General features: G+C 38.9%; 1 protein-coding gene across 2 annotated transcripts in view; it reads right to left on the reverse strand.

The window, feature by feature from the left end:
* Window positions 1-16,126, reverse strand: part of C1S (complement C1s) — a 164,265-nt gene extending 148,139 nt beyond the window's left edge. For both annotated transcript variants that reach the window (XM_053692820.1, XM_053692819.1), the window contains exons 1-2: window positions 16,021-16,126; window positions 2,451-2,661 (exon numbers count right to left, since the gene is read on the reverse strand). In XM_053692820.1, coding sequence (XP_053548795.1) covers window positions 2,451-2,661; window positions 16,021-16,031 — 222 coding nt within the window. In that variant the 5' untranslated portion in view covers window positions 16,032-16,126. The remainder of the gene's footprint in view (window positions 1-2,450; window positions 2,662-16,020) is intronic.
* Window positions 16,127-19,555: the final 3,429 nt, after the last annotated feature.

Here is a 19,555-nt window from a genome sequence, read left to right on the forward strand (position 1 = left end):
TGATATCCACAAAGATAAGGCGGCAGCTGGGTGATAACCTTAAAATAATTCTGACGTCATGGCAAGTATAGCCGGTATGAGACTTTTAAACCTCTCTTTACATACAGTGGGGCAAAAAAGTATTTAGTCAGCCACCAATTGTGCAAGTTCTCCCACTTAAGAAGATGAGAGAGGCCTGTAATTTTCATCATAGGTATACCTCAACTATGAGAGACAAAATGTGGAAACAAATCCAGACAATCACATTGTCTGATTTGGAAAGAATTTATTTGCATATTATGGTGGAAAATAAGTATTTGGTCACCTACAAACAAGCAAGATTTCTGGCTCTCACAGACCTGTATCTTCTTCTTTAAGAGGCTCCTCTGTCCTCCACTCATTACCTGTATTAATGGCACCTGTTTGAACTTGTTATCAGTATAAAAGACACCTGTCTACAACCTCAAACAGTCACACTCCAAACTCCACTATGGTGAAGACCAAAGAGCTGTCGAAGGACACCAGAAACAAAATTGTAGACCTGCACCAGGCTGGGAAGACTGAATCTGCAATAGGCAAGCAGCTTGGTGTGAAGAAATCAACTGTGGGAGCAATAATTAGAAAATGGAAGACATACAAGACCACTGATAATCTCCCTCGATCTGGGGCTCCACGCAAGATCTCACCCCGTGGGGTCAAAATGATCACAAGAACGGTGAGCAAACATCCCAGAACCACACGGGGGGACCTAGTGAATGACCTGCAGAGAGCTGGGACCAACGTAACAAAGGCTACCATCAGTAACACACTACGCAGCCAGGGACTCAGATCCTGCAGTGCCAGACGTGTCCCCATGCTTAATCCAGTACATGTCCGGGCCCGTCTGAAGTATGCTAGAGAGCATGTGGATGATCCAGAAGCGGATTGGGAGAATGTCATATAGTCAGATGAAACCAAAGTAGAATTGTTTGGTAGAAACACAACTCGTCGTGTTTGGAGGAGAGAGAATGCTGAGTTGCAACCAAAGAACACCATACCTACTGTGAAGCATGGGGATGGCAACATCATGCTTTGGGGCTGTTTCTCTGCAAAGGGAACAGGACGACTGATCCGTGTACATGAAAGAATGAATGGGACCATGTATCGTGAGATTTTGAGTGCAAACCTCCTTCTATCAGCAAGGGCATTGAAGATGAAAAGTGGCTGGGTCTTTCAGCATGACAATGATCCCAAACACACCACCCGGGCAACGAAGGAGTGGCTTCATAAGAAGCATTTCAAGGTCCTGGAGTGGCCTAGCCAGTCTCCAGATCTCAACCCCATAGAAAACCTTTGGAGGGAGTTGAAAGTCTGTGTTGCCCAGCGACAGCCCCAAAACATCACTGCTCTAGAGGAGATCTGCATGCAGGAATGGGCCAACATACCAGCAACAGTGTGTGACAACCTTGTGAAGACTTACAGAAAATGTTTGACCTCTGTCATTGCCAACAAAGGATATATAACAAAGTATTGAGATGAACTTTTCATATTGACCAAATACTTATTTTCCACCATAATATGCAAATAAATTCTTTCCAAATCAGACAATGTGATTGTCTGGATTTGTTTCCACATTTTGTCTTTCATAGTTGAGGTATAGCTGTATAGCTATGATGAAAATTACAGGCCTCTCTCATCTTCTTAAGTGGGAGAACTTGCACAATTGGTGGCTGACTAAATACTTTTTTGCCCCACCGTATATGGTATCAGCTGCTTAGCACTACTTTGCCTACCGTGAAGGTGCGTAATTTTTTTACTTGCAGCCTGTAGTATGTGTAAAATGGGGAGCACTCATTAAAATAGAATTAAGCCCCAAAAATGCGTTTGAGGAAGCGCAAATATGTGCCTCGCTTATAATCTAGCCCTTAGTGTCCCATGGTATATATTGACCCTCATAATGTATATATTGATTGTCACATGGCATATAGTAGCTCACAATGTACATATGAACCATCACTGTGTATATATATTGACCCTACCAGTGTATATATTACCCATAACATTGTATATATTACCCATCACAGTGTATACATTACCCATCACATTGTATATATAACCCATCACATTGTATATATTACCCATCACATTGTATACATTACCCATCACATTGTATATGTTACCCATCACAGTGTATACATTACCCATCACATTGTATATATTACCCATCACATTGTATATATTACCCATCACAGTGTATACATTACCCATCACAGTGTATACATTACCCATCACAGTGTATACATTGATTATCAAGTGGCTTGTATTGATTTACAGTGTGTATATTGACACTACCAGTGTATATATAGAGTATCACATACTAATTAAGCTTATACTTTATATAAAATATTAACAAACTTGCTAGACCTATGGTTCTTATCTACTCTCTGACTCTTAGATATAGTCAGTGTCACGTGGAATGTATTGACTCTCACCTGCACATAGTCATACGCGCAATTCTCAGAAGGCTCAATATCCAGGTGAATAAAATAAAGTCTGATCCCAAATCCTAGAGGTACTGAGATGTTCCAGCTCTTATGGATACTGCTGGGATAACCCTGGGGGTAGTTGGGGGAAATGATCTCTCCATGCATCTGGGGGTATGTTGCACTGACACACCCTAAAAGGGTGAGAAACAGCAGAACCCTGAAAGAAGCATCAGAAGAATGTAATGTTTAATCTACAAGATTTATCTGCAAATTGTGCATTAATCTGCAAGCTGTGTATTAATCTGCAAAATGTGTAATCTACTGCAATATGTGTATTATTTGTAGATGAAACGTCATGCTAGGTATACGATCAGAACAATATAAGGTTAAACACTACCAATAATAAATGTATATATATATACACGTGATCGATAGTGAACAATAATAGTGCAATAAAACAATAATGATAGCTGTAAGGTCAATGTGTTGTGTGTATAAATGGAAAACTATAATATGACTATGTATATAGTGCATAATGACGATATAGCAAATAAAAAGCTAACAATAAAATTTGACATAGAATGTCTAATAATGATTCTAAAAATAACAATAATTTGTGTGTAAATGCATGAGACCACTAAGTGCAGAAACAGAATAACCTAGTGGAGAAAGGATAATGCGATATAGAAAAATATAATAATAAGCTATAAAGCCATCATGTTATGTGAATAAAAGTAGAGGTCCAAGTGACTATAATAAATATATGAACATCTAAGATATATGGCTATATATGTCTAATCAATATATAGCCATCAAAGGTGGCAATATAAGTGGGGTGTATAAATACATGATATCTATAAAAGTGCAGTTGGTAAGTATCCTAATAAAGTGTAACCTACTGGCTGGAGGTATGGATATATAAAATACAAGTGGATAGACAACTATAAATGAACAACCCAGCATAAACCAGAATATGCTGGACATTAATTTGCTGAAAGACAATGGGAAGTGAAGAGTCCGGTGTACATAATAATATATAATAAAACAGTTAAAATGATGCTATGTAAAAACATACATAAATGGAATATAATAAAAACAATTGTATATACCTGTTATAACAACAAACAAATCATCCCTGTACCAACATACAAAAATTATATATCAAAATTAATGTTAAACAAACACTGCAGAGTCCATGACCTCATTAAGACCCAAAGGAAATAAAGTGTTACATTTATAAATCCAAAAGGTCTCTCTTTGGCTGAGCCTAGAGAACCTATTGAACTGATTGCTAGGGGGAATACTTTCTATAGGTGTGATGCTGAAATTGCATTTCCCAGGGATATGTTTATTGCAGGTATGTCTAGAAACACTATCACCTAGATTACGAGTTTTGCGGTAACAGGGGTGCGGTGCTAATGCTCAGTTTATGCTTACTGTTCACCTACAGACGACGTTGGTATTACAGGTTATTTTAAACCCGGCGTTAGCCGCAAAAAAAGTGAGCAGAGAGCAAAATTTAGCTCCAAATCTCACCTCAATACCATCGTTGCTTACGGTAGCGGTGAGCTGGCAAAACGTGCTTGTGCACGATTTCCCCATAGGAATCAATGGGGCAGATTCGGCTAAAAAAAACCTGCAAAAAAGCAGCGTTCAGCTCCTAACGCAGCCCCATTGATTCCTATGGGGAAAGTAGATTTATGTCTACACCTAACACCCTAACATGAACCCCGAGTCTAAACACCCCTAATATTACACTTATTAACCCCTAATCTGCCGCCCCCGACATCGCCGCAACCTACTTTATATTATTAACCCCTAATCTGCTGCCCCCAACATCGCCGACACCTACTTTTTTATTTCTTAACCCCTAATCTGCCTTCCCAAATGTCGCCGCCACCAAACTACACTTATTAACCCCTAATCTGCCACCGCCATTGTCGCCGCCACTATAATAAATATATTAACCCCTAAACATCTAGTCTAACTCTAACCCTAACACCCCCCCTAACTTAAATATAATTTTAAATAATCTAAATAAAATTACTACAATTAATTAAATTATTCCTATTTAAAAATAAATACTTACCTGTAAAATAAACCCTCAGCTAGCTACAATATAACTAATAGTTACATTGTATCTAGTTTAGGGTTTATTTTTATTTTACAGGCAACTTTGTATTTATTTTAACTAGGTACAATAGTTATTAAATAGTTATTAACTATTTAATAGCTACCTACTTAAAATAAATACAAATTTACCTGTAAAATAAAACCTAACCTAAGTTACAATTACACCTAACACTACACTATAATTAAATTAATTCCCTAAACTAACTACAATTAAATACAATTAAATAAAATTATCTAAATTACGAAAAAAAAACACTAAATTACAGAAAATAATAAAATAATTACAATTTTTTTAAACTAATTACACCTAATCTAATCCTCCTAATAAAATAAAAAAGCCTCCCAAAATAATAAAAATCCCTACCCTATACTAAATTACAAATAGCCCTTAAAAGGGCCTTGTGCGGGGCATTGCTCCAAAGTAATCAGCTCTTTTACCTGTAAAAAAAAATACAATACCCTCCCCAACATTAAAACCCACCACCCACACACCCAACCCTACTCTAAAACCCACCCAATCCCCCCTTAATAAAACCTAACGCCTTGAAGATCATCCTACCTTGAGACGTCTTCACCCAACCGGGCAGAAGTGGTCCTCCAGACGGCCAGAAGTCTTCATCCTATCCGGGCAGAAGAGGACCTCCAGATGGGCAGAAGTCTTCATCCAGGCGGCATCTTCTATCTTCATCCATCTGGAGCGGACTGGGTCCATCTTCAAAACATCCGATGCGGAGCATCCTCTTCATCCGACGGCCAACGACTAAATGACGGTACCTTTAAGTGATGTCATCCAAGATGGCGTCCCTTCAATTCCGATTGGCTGATAGAATTCTATCAGCCAATTGGAATTAATTGATTGGAACAGCCAATAGAATGTGAGCTCAATCCTATTGGCTGATTGGATCAGCCAATAGGATTTTTTCTACCTACTTCAAAGCCAATCGGAATTGAAGAGACTCCATCTTAGATGACGTCACTTAAAGGTACCGTCATTTAGTCGTCGGCCGTCGGATGAAGAGGATGCTCCACGTCGGATGTCTTGAAGATGGACCCGCTCTGCACCGGATGGATGAAGATAGAAGATGCCGCCTGGATGAAGACTTCTGCCCGTCTGGAGGTCCTCTTCTGCCCGGATAGGATGAAGACTTCTGGCCATCTGGAGGACCACTTCTGCTCGGTTGGGTGAAGAGGTCTCAAGGTAGGGTGATCTTCAAGGGGTTAGTGTTAGGTTTTATTAAGGGGGGATTGGGTGGGTTTTAGAGTAGAGTTGGGTGTGTGGGTTTTAATGTTGGGGGGGTATTGTATTTTTTTTTTACAGGTAAAAGAGCTGATTACTTTGGGGCAATGCCCCGCAAAAAGCCCTTTTAAGGGCTATTTGTAATTTAGTATAGGGTAGGGATTTTTATTATTTTGAGGGGCTTTTTTATTTTTTTAGGGGGATTAGATTAGGTGTAATTAGTTTTAAAAAATTGTAATTATTTTACTATTTTCTGTAATTTAGTGGGGTTTTTTTCATAATTTAGTTTATTTTATTTAATTGTAGTTAGTTTAGGGTATTAATTTAATTATAGTGTAGTGTTAGGTGTAATTGTAACTTATGTTAGGTTTTATTTTACAGGTATATTTGTATTTATTTTAACTAGGAAGTTATTAAATAGTTAATAACTATTTAATAACTATTGTACCTTGTTAAAATAAATACAAACTTGCCTGTAAAATAAAAATAAACCCTTAGCTAGTTACAATGTAACAATTATTTATATTGTAGCTAGTTTAGGATTTATTTTATAGGTATTTATTTTTAAATAGGAATAATTAAATTAATTGTAGTAATTTTATTTAGATTATTTTCAATTATATTTAAGTTAGGGGGGTGTTAGGGTTAGGGTTAGACTTAGGTTTATAGGTTAATACATATAATATAGCAGCGGCGACATTGGGGGCGGCAGATTAGGGGTTAATAAATGTAGGTAGGTGTCTGCGATGTTAGGGACGGCAGATTAGGGGTTAATAAAATGTAACTACTGTTTGCGAGGTGGGAGTACGGCGGTTTAGGGGATAATATATTTATTACAGTGGCGGCGATGTCCGGTCGACAGATTAGGGGTTAAAAAAAATGTATTTAAGTGTTTGCGATGGGGGGGGGCTCGGTTTAGGGGTTAATAGGTAGTTTATGGGTGTTAGTGTACTTTTTAGCACTTTAGTTAAGAGTTTTATGCTATGGCGTTAACCCATAAAACTCTTAACTACTGACTTTTAAATGCGGTAGGAGTCTTGACAGGAGAGGGTCTACCGCTCACTTCTTCCAAGACTCGTAATACCGGCGTTAGGAAAATCCCATTGAAAAGATAGGATACACAATTTACGTAAGGGGATTTGCGGTATGCTCGAGTCGCGGAAAAAAGTGAATGGTACACCTGTACCTGCCAGACTCGTAATACCAGGGGGTGTTAAAAAGCAGCATTGGGACTTGTAATCTAGCCGTATGTTTGGGAGATTTCGATTTAATATTTCTCAGATGTTCAGTCCATCTGATTTTCCTACACGTTCTTCCTATGTACTGTATCCCACATTCACAGGTGAGTGCATAAACCACATAACTAGAGTCACAAGACATTCAGATTTGAATAGCAAAATGCTCACCTGTGGTGTGGGATGTTATACTGGCTGATCCATGGGTAATATATTTACACATATAACAGATCTTTTTTCCACATCTAAAGGTTCCTATCTTGTTTGGCAAAGAGTGTGGTATAACGATAGACTTCATAGTGCTCTTTAGTATTCTCTTGGACACCCTGATGTGCATTATACTGCAAGATATGTATTATACTGCAAGATGTGTATTATACTGCAAGATGTGTATTATACTGCAAGATGTGTATTATACTCAAGATGTGTATTATACTGCAAGATGTGTATTATACTGCAAGATGTGTATTATACTCAAGATGTGTATTATACTACAAGATGTGTATTATACTGCAAGATGTGTATTATACTGCAAGATGTGTATTATACTGCAAGATGTGTATTATACTCAAGATATGTATTATACTGCAAGATGTGTATTATACTCAAGATGTGTATTATACTACAAGATGTGTATTATACTACAAGATATGTATTATACTGCAAGATGTGTATTATACTGCAAGATGTGTATTATACTGCAAGATGTGTATTATACTCAAGATGTGTATTATACTACAAGATGTGTATTTTACTGCAAGATGTGTATTATACTACAAGATGTGTATTTTACTGCAAGATGTGTATTATACTCAAGATGTGTATTATACTACAAGATGTATATTATACTGCAAGATGTGTATTATACTACAATATGTATATTATACTGCAAGATGTGTATTATACTACAAGATGTGTATTATACTGCAAGATGTGTATTATACTGCAAGATATGTATTATACTGCAAGATGTGTATTATACTACAAGATGTGTATTATACTGCAAGATGTGTATTATACTGCAAGATGTGTTTTATACTACAAGATGTGTATTATACTGCAAGATGTGTATTATACTGCAAGATGTGTATTATACTCAAGATATGTATTATACTGCAAGATGTGTATTATACTGCAAGATGTGTATTATACTCAAGATGTGTATTATACTACAAGATGTGTATTATACTGCAAGATGTGTTTTATACTACAAGATGTGTATTATACTGCAAGATATGTATTATACTGCAAGATGTGTTTTATACTACAAGATATGTATTATACTGCAAGATATGTATTATACTGCAAGATGTGTTTTATACTACAAGATGTATATTATACTGCAAGATGTGTATTATACTGCAAGATATGTATTATACTGCAAGATGTGTTTTATACTACAAGATGTGTATTATACTGCAAGATATGTATTATACTGCAAGATGTGTTTTATACTACAAGATATGTATTATACTGCAAGATGTGCATTATACTACAAGATGTGCATTATACTGCAAGATGTGTATTATACTGCAAGATATGTATTATACTGCAAGATGTGTATTTTACTGCAAGATGTATATTATATTGCAAGATATGTATTATACTGCAAGATGTGTATTATACTGCAAGATGTGTATTATAATACAAGATGTGTATTATACTACAAGATGTGTATTATACTGCAAGATGTGTATTATACTGCAAGATGTATATTATACTGTAAGATGTGTATTATACTGCAAGATGTATATTATACTGCAAGATATGTATTATACTGTAAGATGTGTATTATACTGTGTTACGGTTGCCTCCAGGCTGGCTGGAAGTTGGACCGTAGAAAAGGATGCTCCTAGCGCTCACCAAAGGAGCAGCAGCACCGTGGACACTATAACTACTGCGTAGCCACCATCAGTAATGCAGACTATATGAACCACCGCTGCTGGGCTGGTATCTCGCCGTCTGCTCTGCGCCCTGGACCTACGACCAGGCTCCAGTAGGCGAACCTCTTCCTTCTGTAGCAATCCCTGTAGCTAAGGGAGTATGAAGAGCATAGCAATCCCTGTAGTTATTATAAGCTGTATCCTACAAACATGAGTCAAAGCTTCAAGTTAGAGGGTCAACATAGGTCTGAAGTGCTGGAGCACACAGCCTCCTTTTTATTGAGGTTACATGCAAACAGGACACTCTCAGGGGGAGGCATAAAATCCCCCATCACACATTTGATATTAGATAGAGAGACACTCCCTTTGACAGGCCTCAACATTTACTTCAGCAGATAACATTACACACAATAAAACAATGCAGTCCACCTTATCAATACTAGTCTGATTAGACAATGGGAAAGTTGATCACTAAACCTAATTAGAGCTAATCCCCGCAGACTTGTATTTGGAATAGGTTTCTTGAAGCTGAACAAAATTTAACTCTTAATGGCACACAATGAAACTGAACCAAGTGGGAGAAAGCCAGGGACAAGTCATTTCACAGGTCTGGGGACATAGTCTTAAAGGGGCATTGTTCATCAAAGTCACAATATGTCCCCAGATGGTTCTTAAAGGGCCACACACACCCAACAAAAGTCAATATGTCCTCAGGGGCACAATCTTCCAGGGGCCATAGTCATGTGGAAGGAGGCTGGCAAATAGGCTTCTCCAAAATCCAGGGAAGCAGGGCAATTTTTCATTTAAAGGGCCAGTTACAAACAGCAGTTTGTAACATATCTCCCCTTTTGGAGGGAGACTAACCAGGCACCTGACCTTCTGTCGGTCAGTGCCTAAGTTAGTCTCGCAACCCACCCACAAATAAACACTAGCAGCAAAGCAGCCCCCCCACAACAAGTAGCACTGGCCTGTAGGTTCCAGTGTAGCATCCTCTGCCTTCCTGGCGCAGCTGTGCAAATAGCTGATGGTACTTGGGGGGCAGAGGCCAGCGGCACTCTGCCCTGGTGCCAGCGCTTCTGCTGGGGTGAGGGGTTTGCAGGCCAGTCCTGTAACAAGGGGATCTGTAGGGCAGAGGCCAGCAGCGCTCTGTTCTGATGCCAGCTCTTCTGCTGGGGGAATTGGGGCATAGTCCTGCCCGGTGGCAAAGGGAACGTGGGGGTCAGTGGGGGTTAACATCTCCACTGTTAACCCTGGGCCCAAGTTAGGAGTTAGCTGGGGAGGGGGAGATTGGCTTACCTCCTCCTCCTGATACTCCGGCGGCCGTTGGGAAGGGAGGTCGATGCTCTCCGCTTCCTGTGGAACATGCTGCGGCTGGGGAGAGAGACCGGTTGTCTCCTCTCCCTGGAAGGCACACTCCGGCTGGGGAGGGAGGTCGATGCTCTCCCCTCCCTGTAGCTGGGTCTGTCGCTGGGGATCTGGGCCGCCTGCCCAGCATCCCTGTAGGGCCGGTAGAGAGACTGCGGTCCCATCTCCACCTGCCTGCTGGGGGTCCTCCCAGGACCAGTTTATGAGGCCTGCTGCCTCTGGTATCTCTGGTTGGGGTTGGGGAAGGAGACCGGTTGTCTCTTCCCTCTGCACGGTATACTGCTGCTGGGGATGGAGGTTGCTGCTCTCCTCTCCCTGTAACTCTGGCTGCCGCTGGGGAGGGAGGTCGTTGCTCTCCGCTCCCTGTGACTCACTTTCTCGCTGGAGACCAGGTGTCCATACCCTCAAACTCCACAGTTGGCGCTCAAAGGCTCGTGCAGCTTTGTTCTCCGTATCCAATTCCCGGATGATGCGACTGACTACCTCCTGCGCAGGGTCTGGACCATATCGGACTAGCCGCCTCTTTACCTCTGGAACGAAATCCGCGCCCTCATAGCGACGGATCCGGTTGAGGTGCTCTTCACATGGTTCTGACCAGTATCTTGTCAGCTCCATGCTGCTGTAGGTAGGGACGCTGCGCAGTGGCTAGCGTTGCCCTCAATTACTCTCCTACGATACCAGTGCTGTTGTGGTGCTGCTCCTTGCGCTAGGACGCCAATCCCACCGCTGCCGCCAAATGTTACGGTTGCCTCCAGGCTGGCTGGAAGTTGGACCGTAGAAAAGGATGCTCCTAGCGCTCACCAAAGGAGCAGCAGCACCGTGGACACTATAACTACTGCGTAGCCACCATCAGTAATGCAGACTATATGAACCACCGCTGCTGGGCTGGTATCTCGCCGTCTGCTCTGCGCCCTGGACCTACGACCAGGCTCCAGTAGGCGAACCTCTTCCTTCTGTAGCAATCCCTGTAGCTAAGGGAGTATGAAGAGCATAGCAATCCCTGTAGTTATTATAAGCTGTATCCTACAAACATGAGTCAAAGCTTCAAGTTAGAGGGTCAACATAGGTCTGAAGTGCTGGAGCACACAGCCTCCTTTTTATTGAGGTTACATGCAAACAGGACACTCTCAGGGGGAGGCATAAAATCCCCCATCACACATTTGATATTAGATAGAGAGACACTCCCTTTGACAGGCCTCAACATTTACTTCAGCAGATAACATTACACACAATAAAACAATGCAGTCCACCTTATCAATACTAGTCTGATTAGACAATGGGAAAGTTGATCACTAAACCTAATTAGAGCTAATCCCCGCAGACTTGTATTTGGAATAGGTTTCTTGAAGCTGAACAAAATTTAACTCTTAATGGCACACAATGAAACTGAACCAAGTGGGAGAAAGCCAGGGACAAGTCATTTCACAGGTCTGGGGACATAGTCTTAAAGGGGCATTGTTCATCAAAGTCACAATATGTCCCCAGATGGTTCTTAAAGGGCCACACACACCCAACAAAAGTCAATATGTCCTCAGGGGCACAATCTTCCAGGGGCCATAGTCATGTGGAAGGAGGCTGGCAAATAGGCTTCTCCAAAATCCAGGGAAGCAGGGCAATTTTTCATTTAAAGGGCCAGTTACAAACAGCAGTTTGTAACATACTGCAAGATGTGTATTATACTACAAGATGTGTATTATACTGCAAGATGTGTATTATACTGCAAGATGTGTATTATACTACAAGATGTGTATTATACTGCAAGATGTGTATTATACTGCAAGATATGTATTATACTGCAAGATGTACATTATACTACAAGATGTGTATTATACTGCAAGATGTGTATTATACTGCAAGATATGTATTATACTGCAAGATGTGTATTATACTGCAAGATATGTATTATACTGCAAGATATGTATTATACTACAAGATGTACATTATACTACAAGATGTGTATTATACTACAAGATGTACATTATACTACAAGATGTGTATTATACTACAAGATGTATATTATACTGCAAGATGTATATTATACTACAAGATGTGTATTATACTGCAAGATGTGTATTATACTGCAAGATATGTATTATACTGCAAGATATGTATTATACTACAAGATGTACATTATACTACAAGATGTGTATTATACTACAAGATGTACATTATACTACAAGATGTGTATTATACTGCAAGATATGTATTATACTGCAAGATATGTATTATACTACAAGATGTACATTATACTACAAGATGTGTATTATACTACAAGATGTACATTATACTACAAGATGTGTATTATACTACAAGATGTATATTATACTGCAAGATGTATATTATACTACAAGATGTGTATTATACTACAAGATGTGTATTATACTGCAAGATGTATATTATACTACAAGATGTGTATTATACTGCAACATGTGTATTATACTGCAAGATATGTATTATACTGCAAGATATGTATTATACTACAAGATGTACATTATACTACAAGATGTGTATTATACTACAAGATGTACATTATACTACAAGATGTGTATTATACTACAAGATGTACATTATACTACAAGATGTGCATTATACTACAAGATGTGTATTATACTACAAGATGTACATTATACTACAAGATGTGTATTATACTACAAGATGTGTATTATACTACAAGATGTACATTATACTACAAGATGTGTATTATACTACAAGATGTATATTATACTACAAGATGTGTATTATACTACAAGATGTGTATTATACTGTAAGATGTGTATTATACTGCAAGATGTGTATTATACTACAAGATGTGTATTATACTGCAAGATGTGTATTATACTGCAAGATGTATATTATACTGCAAGATGTATATTATACTGCAAGATATGTATTATACTGCAAGATGTGTATTATACTACAAGATGTGTATTATACTGCAAGATGTGTATTATACTGCAAGATGTGTATTATACTACAAGATGTGTATTATACTGCAAGATGTGTATTATACTACAAGATGTGTATTATACTACAAGATGTGTATTATCCTGCAAGATGTATATTATACTGCAAGATGTATATTATACTGCAAGATGTATATTATACTGTAAGATGTGTATTATACTGCAAGATGTGTATTATACTACAAGATGTGTATTATACTGCAAGATGTGTATTATACTGCAAGATATGTATTATACTGCAAGATGTGCATTATACTGCAAGATGTATATTATACTGCAAGATGTGTATTATACTACAAGATGTGCATTATACTGCAATATGTGTATTATACTGCAAGATGTGCATTATACTGCAAGATGTATATTATACTGCAAGATGTGTATTATACTGCAATATGTGTATTATACTACAAGATGTACATTATACTACAAGATGTGTATTATACTGCAAGATGTGTATTATACTACAAGATGTGTATTATACTGCAAGATGTGTATTATACTACAAGATGTGTATTATACTGCAAGATGTGTATTATACTGCAAGATATGTATTATACTGCAAGATGTGTATTATACTACAAGATGTGCATTATACTACAAGATGTGTATTATACTGCAAGATGTGTATTATACTACAAGATGTGTATTATACTACAAGATGTGTATTATACTGCAAGATGTGTATTATACTACAAGATGTGTATTATACTGCAAGATGTGTATTATACTACAAGATGTGTATTATACTACAAGATGTGTATTATACTACAAGATGTGTATTATACTGCAAGATATGTATTATACTACAAGATGTGTATTATACTACAAGATGTGTATTGTACTACAAGATGTGTATTATACTGCAAGATATGTATTATACTACAAGATGTGTATTATACTACAAGATGTGTATTATACTGCAAGATGTGTATTATACTACAAGATGTGTATTATACTACAAGATGTATATTATACTACAAGATGTGCATTATACTACAAGCTGTGCATTATACTACAAGATGTGTATTATACTACAAGATGTACATTATACTACAAGATGTGCATTATACTACAAGATGTGCATTATACTGCAAGATGTGCATTATACTGCAAGATGTGCATTATACTGCAAGATGTATATTAAACTGCAAGATGTGTATTATACTGCAACTTTGTGCATTATACTGCAAGATGTGTATTATACTACAAGATGTGTATTATACTGCAAGATGTGTATTATACTGCAAGATGTGTATTATACTGCAAGATGTATATTATACTGCAAGATGTGTATTATACTGCAAGATGTGCATTATACTGCAAGATGTATATTATACTGCAAGATGTGTATTATACTGCAACTTTGTGCATTATACTGCAAGATGTGTATTATACTACAAGATGTGTATTATACTACAAGATGTACATTATACTACAAGATGTGTATTATACTACAAGATGTGCATTATACTACAAGATGTACATTATACTACAAGATGTGTATTATACTACAAGATGTATATTATACTGCAAGATGTGTATTATACTGCAAGATGTATATTATACTGCAATATGTGTATTATACTACAAGATGTGTATTATACTGCAAGATGTGTATTATACTACAAGATGTGTATTATACTACAAGATGTGTATTATACTACAAGATGTGCATTATACTACAAGATGTGTATTATACTGCAAGATGTGTATTATACTACAAGATGTGTATTATACTACAAGATGTGTATTATACTGCAAGATGTGTATTATACTGCAAGATGTGTATTATACTACAAGATGTGTATTATACTACAAGATGTACATTATACTACAAGATGTGTATTATACTACAAGATGTACATTATACTACAAGATGTGCATTATATTACAAGATGTGTATTATACTACAAGATGTGTATTATACTACAAGATGTACATTATACTACAAGATGTGTATTATACTACAAGATGTACATTATACTACAAGATGTGTATTATACTGTAAGATGTGTATTATACTGCAAGATATGTATTATACTACAAGATGTACATTATACTACAAGATGTGCATTATACTACAAGATGTGTATTATACTGCAAGATGTGTATTATACTACAAGATGTGTATTATACTACAAGATCAGCATTAAACAGCAAGTTGTACATTAAGCAGCAAAATGTGCATTACGCAGTAAACTGTGTATTAATCTGCAAGCTGTGCATTAATCTGCGAATTCTGCATTAAGTATCAAGCTGTTTATTAATCTGCGAATTCTGCATTAAGCAGCAAGCTGTGCATTAATCTGTGAATTCTGCATTAAGCATCAAGCTGTGCATTAATATGTGAATTCTGCATTAAGCAGCAAGCTGTGCATTAATCTGCGAATTCTGCATTAAGCATCAAGTTGTGCATTAATCTGTGAATTCTGCATTAAGCATCAAGCTGTGCATTAATCTGCAAATTCTGCATTAAGCATCAAGCTGTGCATTAATCTGCAAATTCTGCATTAAGCATCAAGCTGTGCATTAATCTGTGAATTCTGCATTAAGCAGCAAGCTGTGCATTAAACTGCAAGCTCTGCTGGATAGTGCATAATCATGTGCATAGATAGAAGACAGCAATAACCAGATAATAGTCAGGACACACTATACTAGAATATTATAGGTAGTGGCTTATTACTTTGCCCCTGCAATGCCTGTGTAGTTCAGCACTAGTTTAGCAACAAATGCTGAACGTGTCTCAGGAAAACTCACCTCATTCCCATGATCTGCTCTGTCTGACAAATTCACTAAGAGTTACAGGGGAGGGACGAACAGAGTTAACAGTGACCCTGAAAAATCTGTTACAAAATGAAACTGTAAAACAGCAGAGAAAACAGAAAGAGGGAGGAGTAGAGTACAAAATTGTGAAAAAAGTTATCCTCATCCAGTTAGTTGTTGATCTGGTGGAGTTTGGACCCTGGCAGGTACCAAGAGAAGGGCTAGCAATTTGTTTTGTTATGGGAAATGGACCTGCCACCCGGTGGGACAAATAATCCCTCTTGGTGTGTAAAGAAAAGTCTGATTCCTTCAAGTGGGTTGGGGTAGATGCAGGATGACATGAGCAAGAGAACTGGTACACACCCAGCTAGGGTACATAATAGAGATAGAGGTAGGCATGAGACAGACTGGTGATTATGGGTTGGGGTAGATGCAGGATGACGTGAGCAAGAGAACTGGTACACACCCAGCTAGGGTACATAATAGAGATAGAGGTAGGCATGAGACAGACTGGTGATAATGGGTTGGGGTAGATGCAAGATGACGTGAAAAAGAGAACTGGTACACACCCAGCTAGGGTACATAATAGAGATAGAGGTAGGCATGAGACAGACTGGTGATTATGGGTTGGGGTAGATGCAGGATGACGTGAGCAAGAGAACTGGTACACACCCAGCTAGGGTACATAATAGAGATAGAGGTAGGCATGAGACAGATTGGTGATTATGGGTTGGGGTAGATGCAGGATGACGTGAGCAAGAGAACTGGTACGCACCCAGCTAGAGTACATAATAGAGATAGAGGTAGGCATGAGACAGACTGGTGATTATGGGTTGGGGTAGATGCAGGATGACATGAGCAAGAGAACTGGTACGCACCCAGCTAGGGTACATAATAGAGATAGAGGTAGGCATGAGACAGACTGGTGATTATGGGTTGGGGTAGATGCAGGATGACGTGAGCAAGAGGACTGGTACGCACCCAGCTAGGGTACATAATAGAGATAGAGGTAGGCATGAGACAGACTGGTGATTATGGGTTGGGGTAGATGCAGGATGACGTGAGCAAGAGAACTGGTACACACCCAGCTAGGGTACATAATAGAGATAGAGGTAGGCATGAGACAGACTGGTGATTATGGGTTGGGGTAGATGCAAGATGACGTGAGCAAGAGAACTGGTACACACCCAGCTAGGGTACATAATAGAGATAGAGGTAGGCATGAGACAGACTGGTGATTATGGGTTGGGGTAGATGCAGGATGACGTGAGCAAGAGAACTGGTACACACCCAGCTAGGGTACATAATAGAGATAGAGGTAGGCATGAGACAGACTGGTGATTATGGGTTGGGGTAGATGCAAGATGACGTGAGCAAGAGAACTGGTACACACCCAGCTAGGGTACATAATAGATATAGAGGTAGGCATGAGACAGACTGGTGATTATGGGTTGGGGTAGATGCAGGATGACGTGAGCAAGAGAACTGGTACGCACCCAGCTAGGGTAAATAATACAGATAGAGGTAGGCATGAGACAGACTGGTGATTATGGGTAGGACCTGGTGAGACAGAGAGAAATGAGAAGATATCTTCTGGTCATCACGTACCTTTGTTGTAGGACAATTTGAGATAGGAGAGATCAGATCTATTGATAATAACACGTATAGGACTCAAGGGAGTTTCTGCACCATAACATTTGGGTCATTACTAAATATCATCTTCTGCTACCTATATATATTTATTTAGTAAAATATAAATTTTCTCCCTCTTCCCTCGCTTTCTGTACAGCTATGCGCACCTAATACGGTACTTGCATGTTAATTTATTGAGTGGTGTACATAGCAAGAGAGCTTCAGTTGAGAGACAGGTATGGAGACCACCTGCTGATTTGTAGATGATGGTTGTGTAGAAAACAATTTGTGAACCAACCTCTTCACATGACATTACTTGTTTTAGATACAACAGTAACTCTTGTCTAGATATTGTGGAGGTGAGGATGGAGATCTTCTTTGGTTAACACCATTTAATGCAGTGAATATGTGGAAGTGGGTGGGGTAAACCGTAAAAGAGGAAAAGTTTTATGTGGTGGGACTTGAGATTCTCTGATGTATTGAGTGATAATGAATAGCAAGAGAAGACACTGCTAGCTGTAGGGAGGGGGGTTTCGATTTGGCAGGTTGGAAATAAAATTGTGAGATCACAGGAAGAGAGACTTTGACAGTAGAGGGAAAAAGAGATAATAACCTGAAATTAGAGGGGTCGCATACACTAAATATATAGAAACTAAAAATGTGTGAATAATGTGTCAGTTGTACACAATATTCAGATAAATATTTAATACAACACAATTTAGTTAAAGTCCCAGAATTTAGTGTAGTACACTCTTTTCCCAACAGATATCTTAAGTCAAGACAAAAATAATTGTGGCAGCCTTCTCTTCACAGAAAAATCTGGATAAACTGCAGAATAAGAGAAAGAACAAAGGAGCGCCTCATGTGTAGATCCACCAAACAGAAGTGGGGGTGCAGTGACACTGGTGCGGAGCAGTGGGGGTGCAGTGACACTGCTGTTGAGCAGGAAGGGTGCAGTGATACTGGTGCGGAGCAGTGGGGGTGCAATGACACTGGTGTGGAGCAGTGGGGGTGCAATGACACTGGTGCGGAGCAGTGGGGGGGCAATGACACTGGTGCGGAGCAGTGGGGGGGCAATGACACTGGTGTGGAGCAGTGGGGGTGCAGTGGCACTGTTTTAGGGCAGATTCTTTGGTTGCACAAAGGTTTCAGCAATAGTAAGGAGGGTGGGGAGCTCAGATCTCCTGGGCACCGTGATGTGGATCAGCCCTGGAAATGTCCAGGATTTCACAAGAGCTGGAACAGAGATGTAAACCAGCTGATTTCTCATAAACAGAAAGGGGGAGAGTCAGTCCAAGGGCACAGCTGTGTATTTGTAACAATCATCTTCATATTACACTGTGTGTACCTGATGTGTCAGTAGCACTCTGTGTATTACACTGTATGTACCTGATGTGTCAGTAGCACTCTGTGTATTACACTGTGTGTACCTGATGTGTCAGTAGCACTCTGTGTATTACACTGTATGTACCTGATGTGTCAGTAGCACTCTGTGTATTACACTGTGTGTACCTGATGTGTCAGTAGCACTCTGTATATTACACTGTATGTACCTGATGTGTCAGTAGCACTCTGTATATTACACTGTATGTACCTGATGTGTCAGTAACACTCTGTATATTACACTGTATGTACCTGATGTGTCAGTAGCACTCTGTATATTACACTGTATGTACCTGATGTGTCAGTAACACTCTGTATATTACACTGTGTGTACCTGATGTGTCAGTAGCACTCTGTGTATTACACTGTGTGTACCTGATGTGTCAGTAGCACTCTGTATATTACACTGTGTGTGATGTGTCAGTAACACTCTGTATATTACACTGTGTGTACCTGATGTGTCAGTAGCACTCTGTATATTACACTGTATGTACCTGATGTGTCAGTAGCACTC

This window comes from Bombina bombina, chromosome 9, assembly GCF_027579735.1.
Source record: "Bombina bombina isolate aBomBom1 chromosome 9, aBomBom1.pri, whole genome shotgun sequence".
NCBI lineage: Eukaryota > Metazoa > Chordata > Amphibia > Anura > Bombinatoridae > Bombina > Bombina bombina.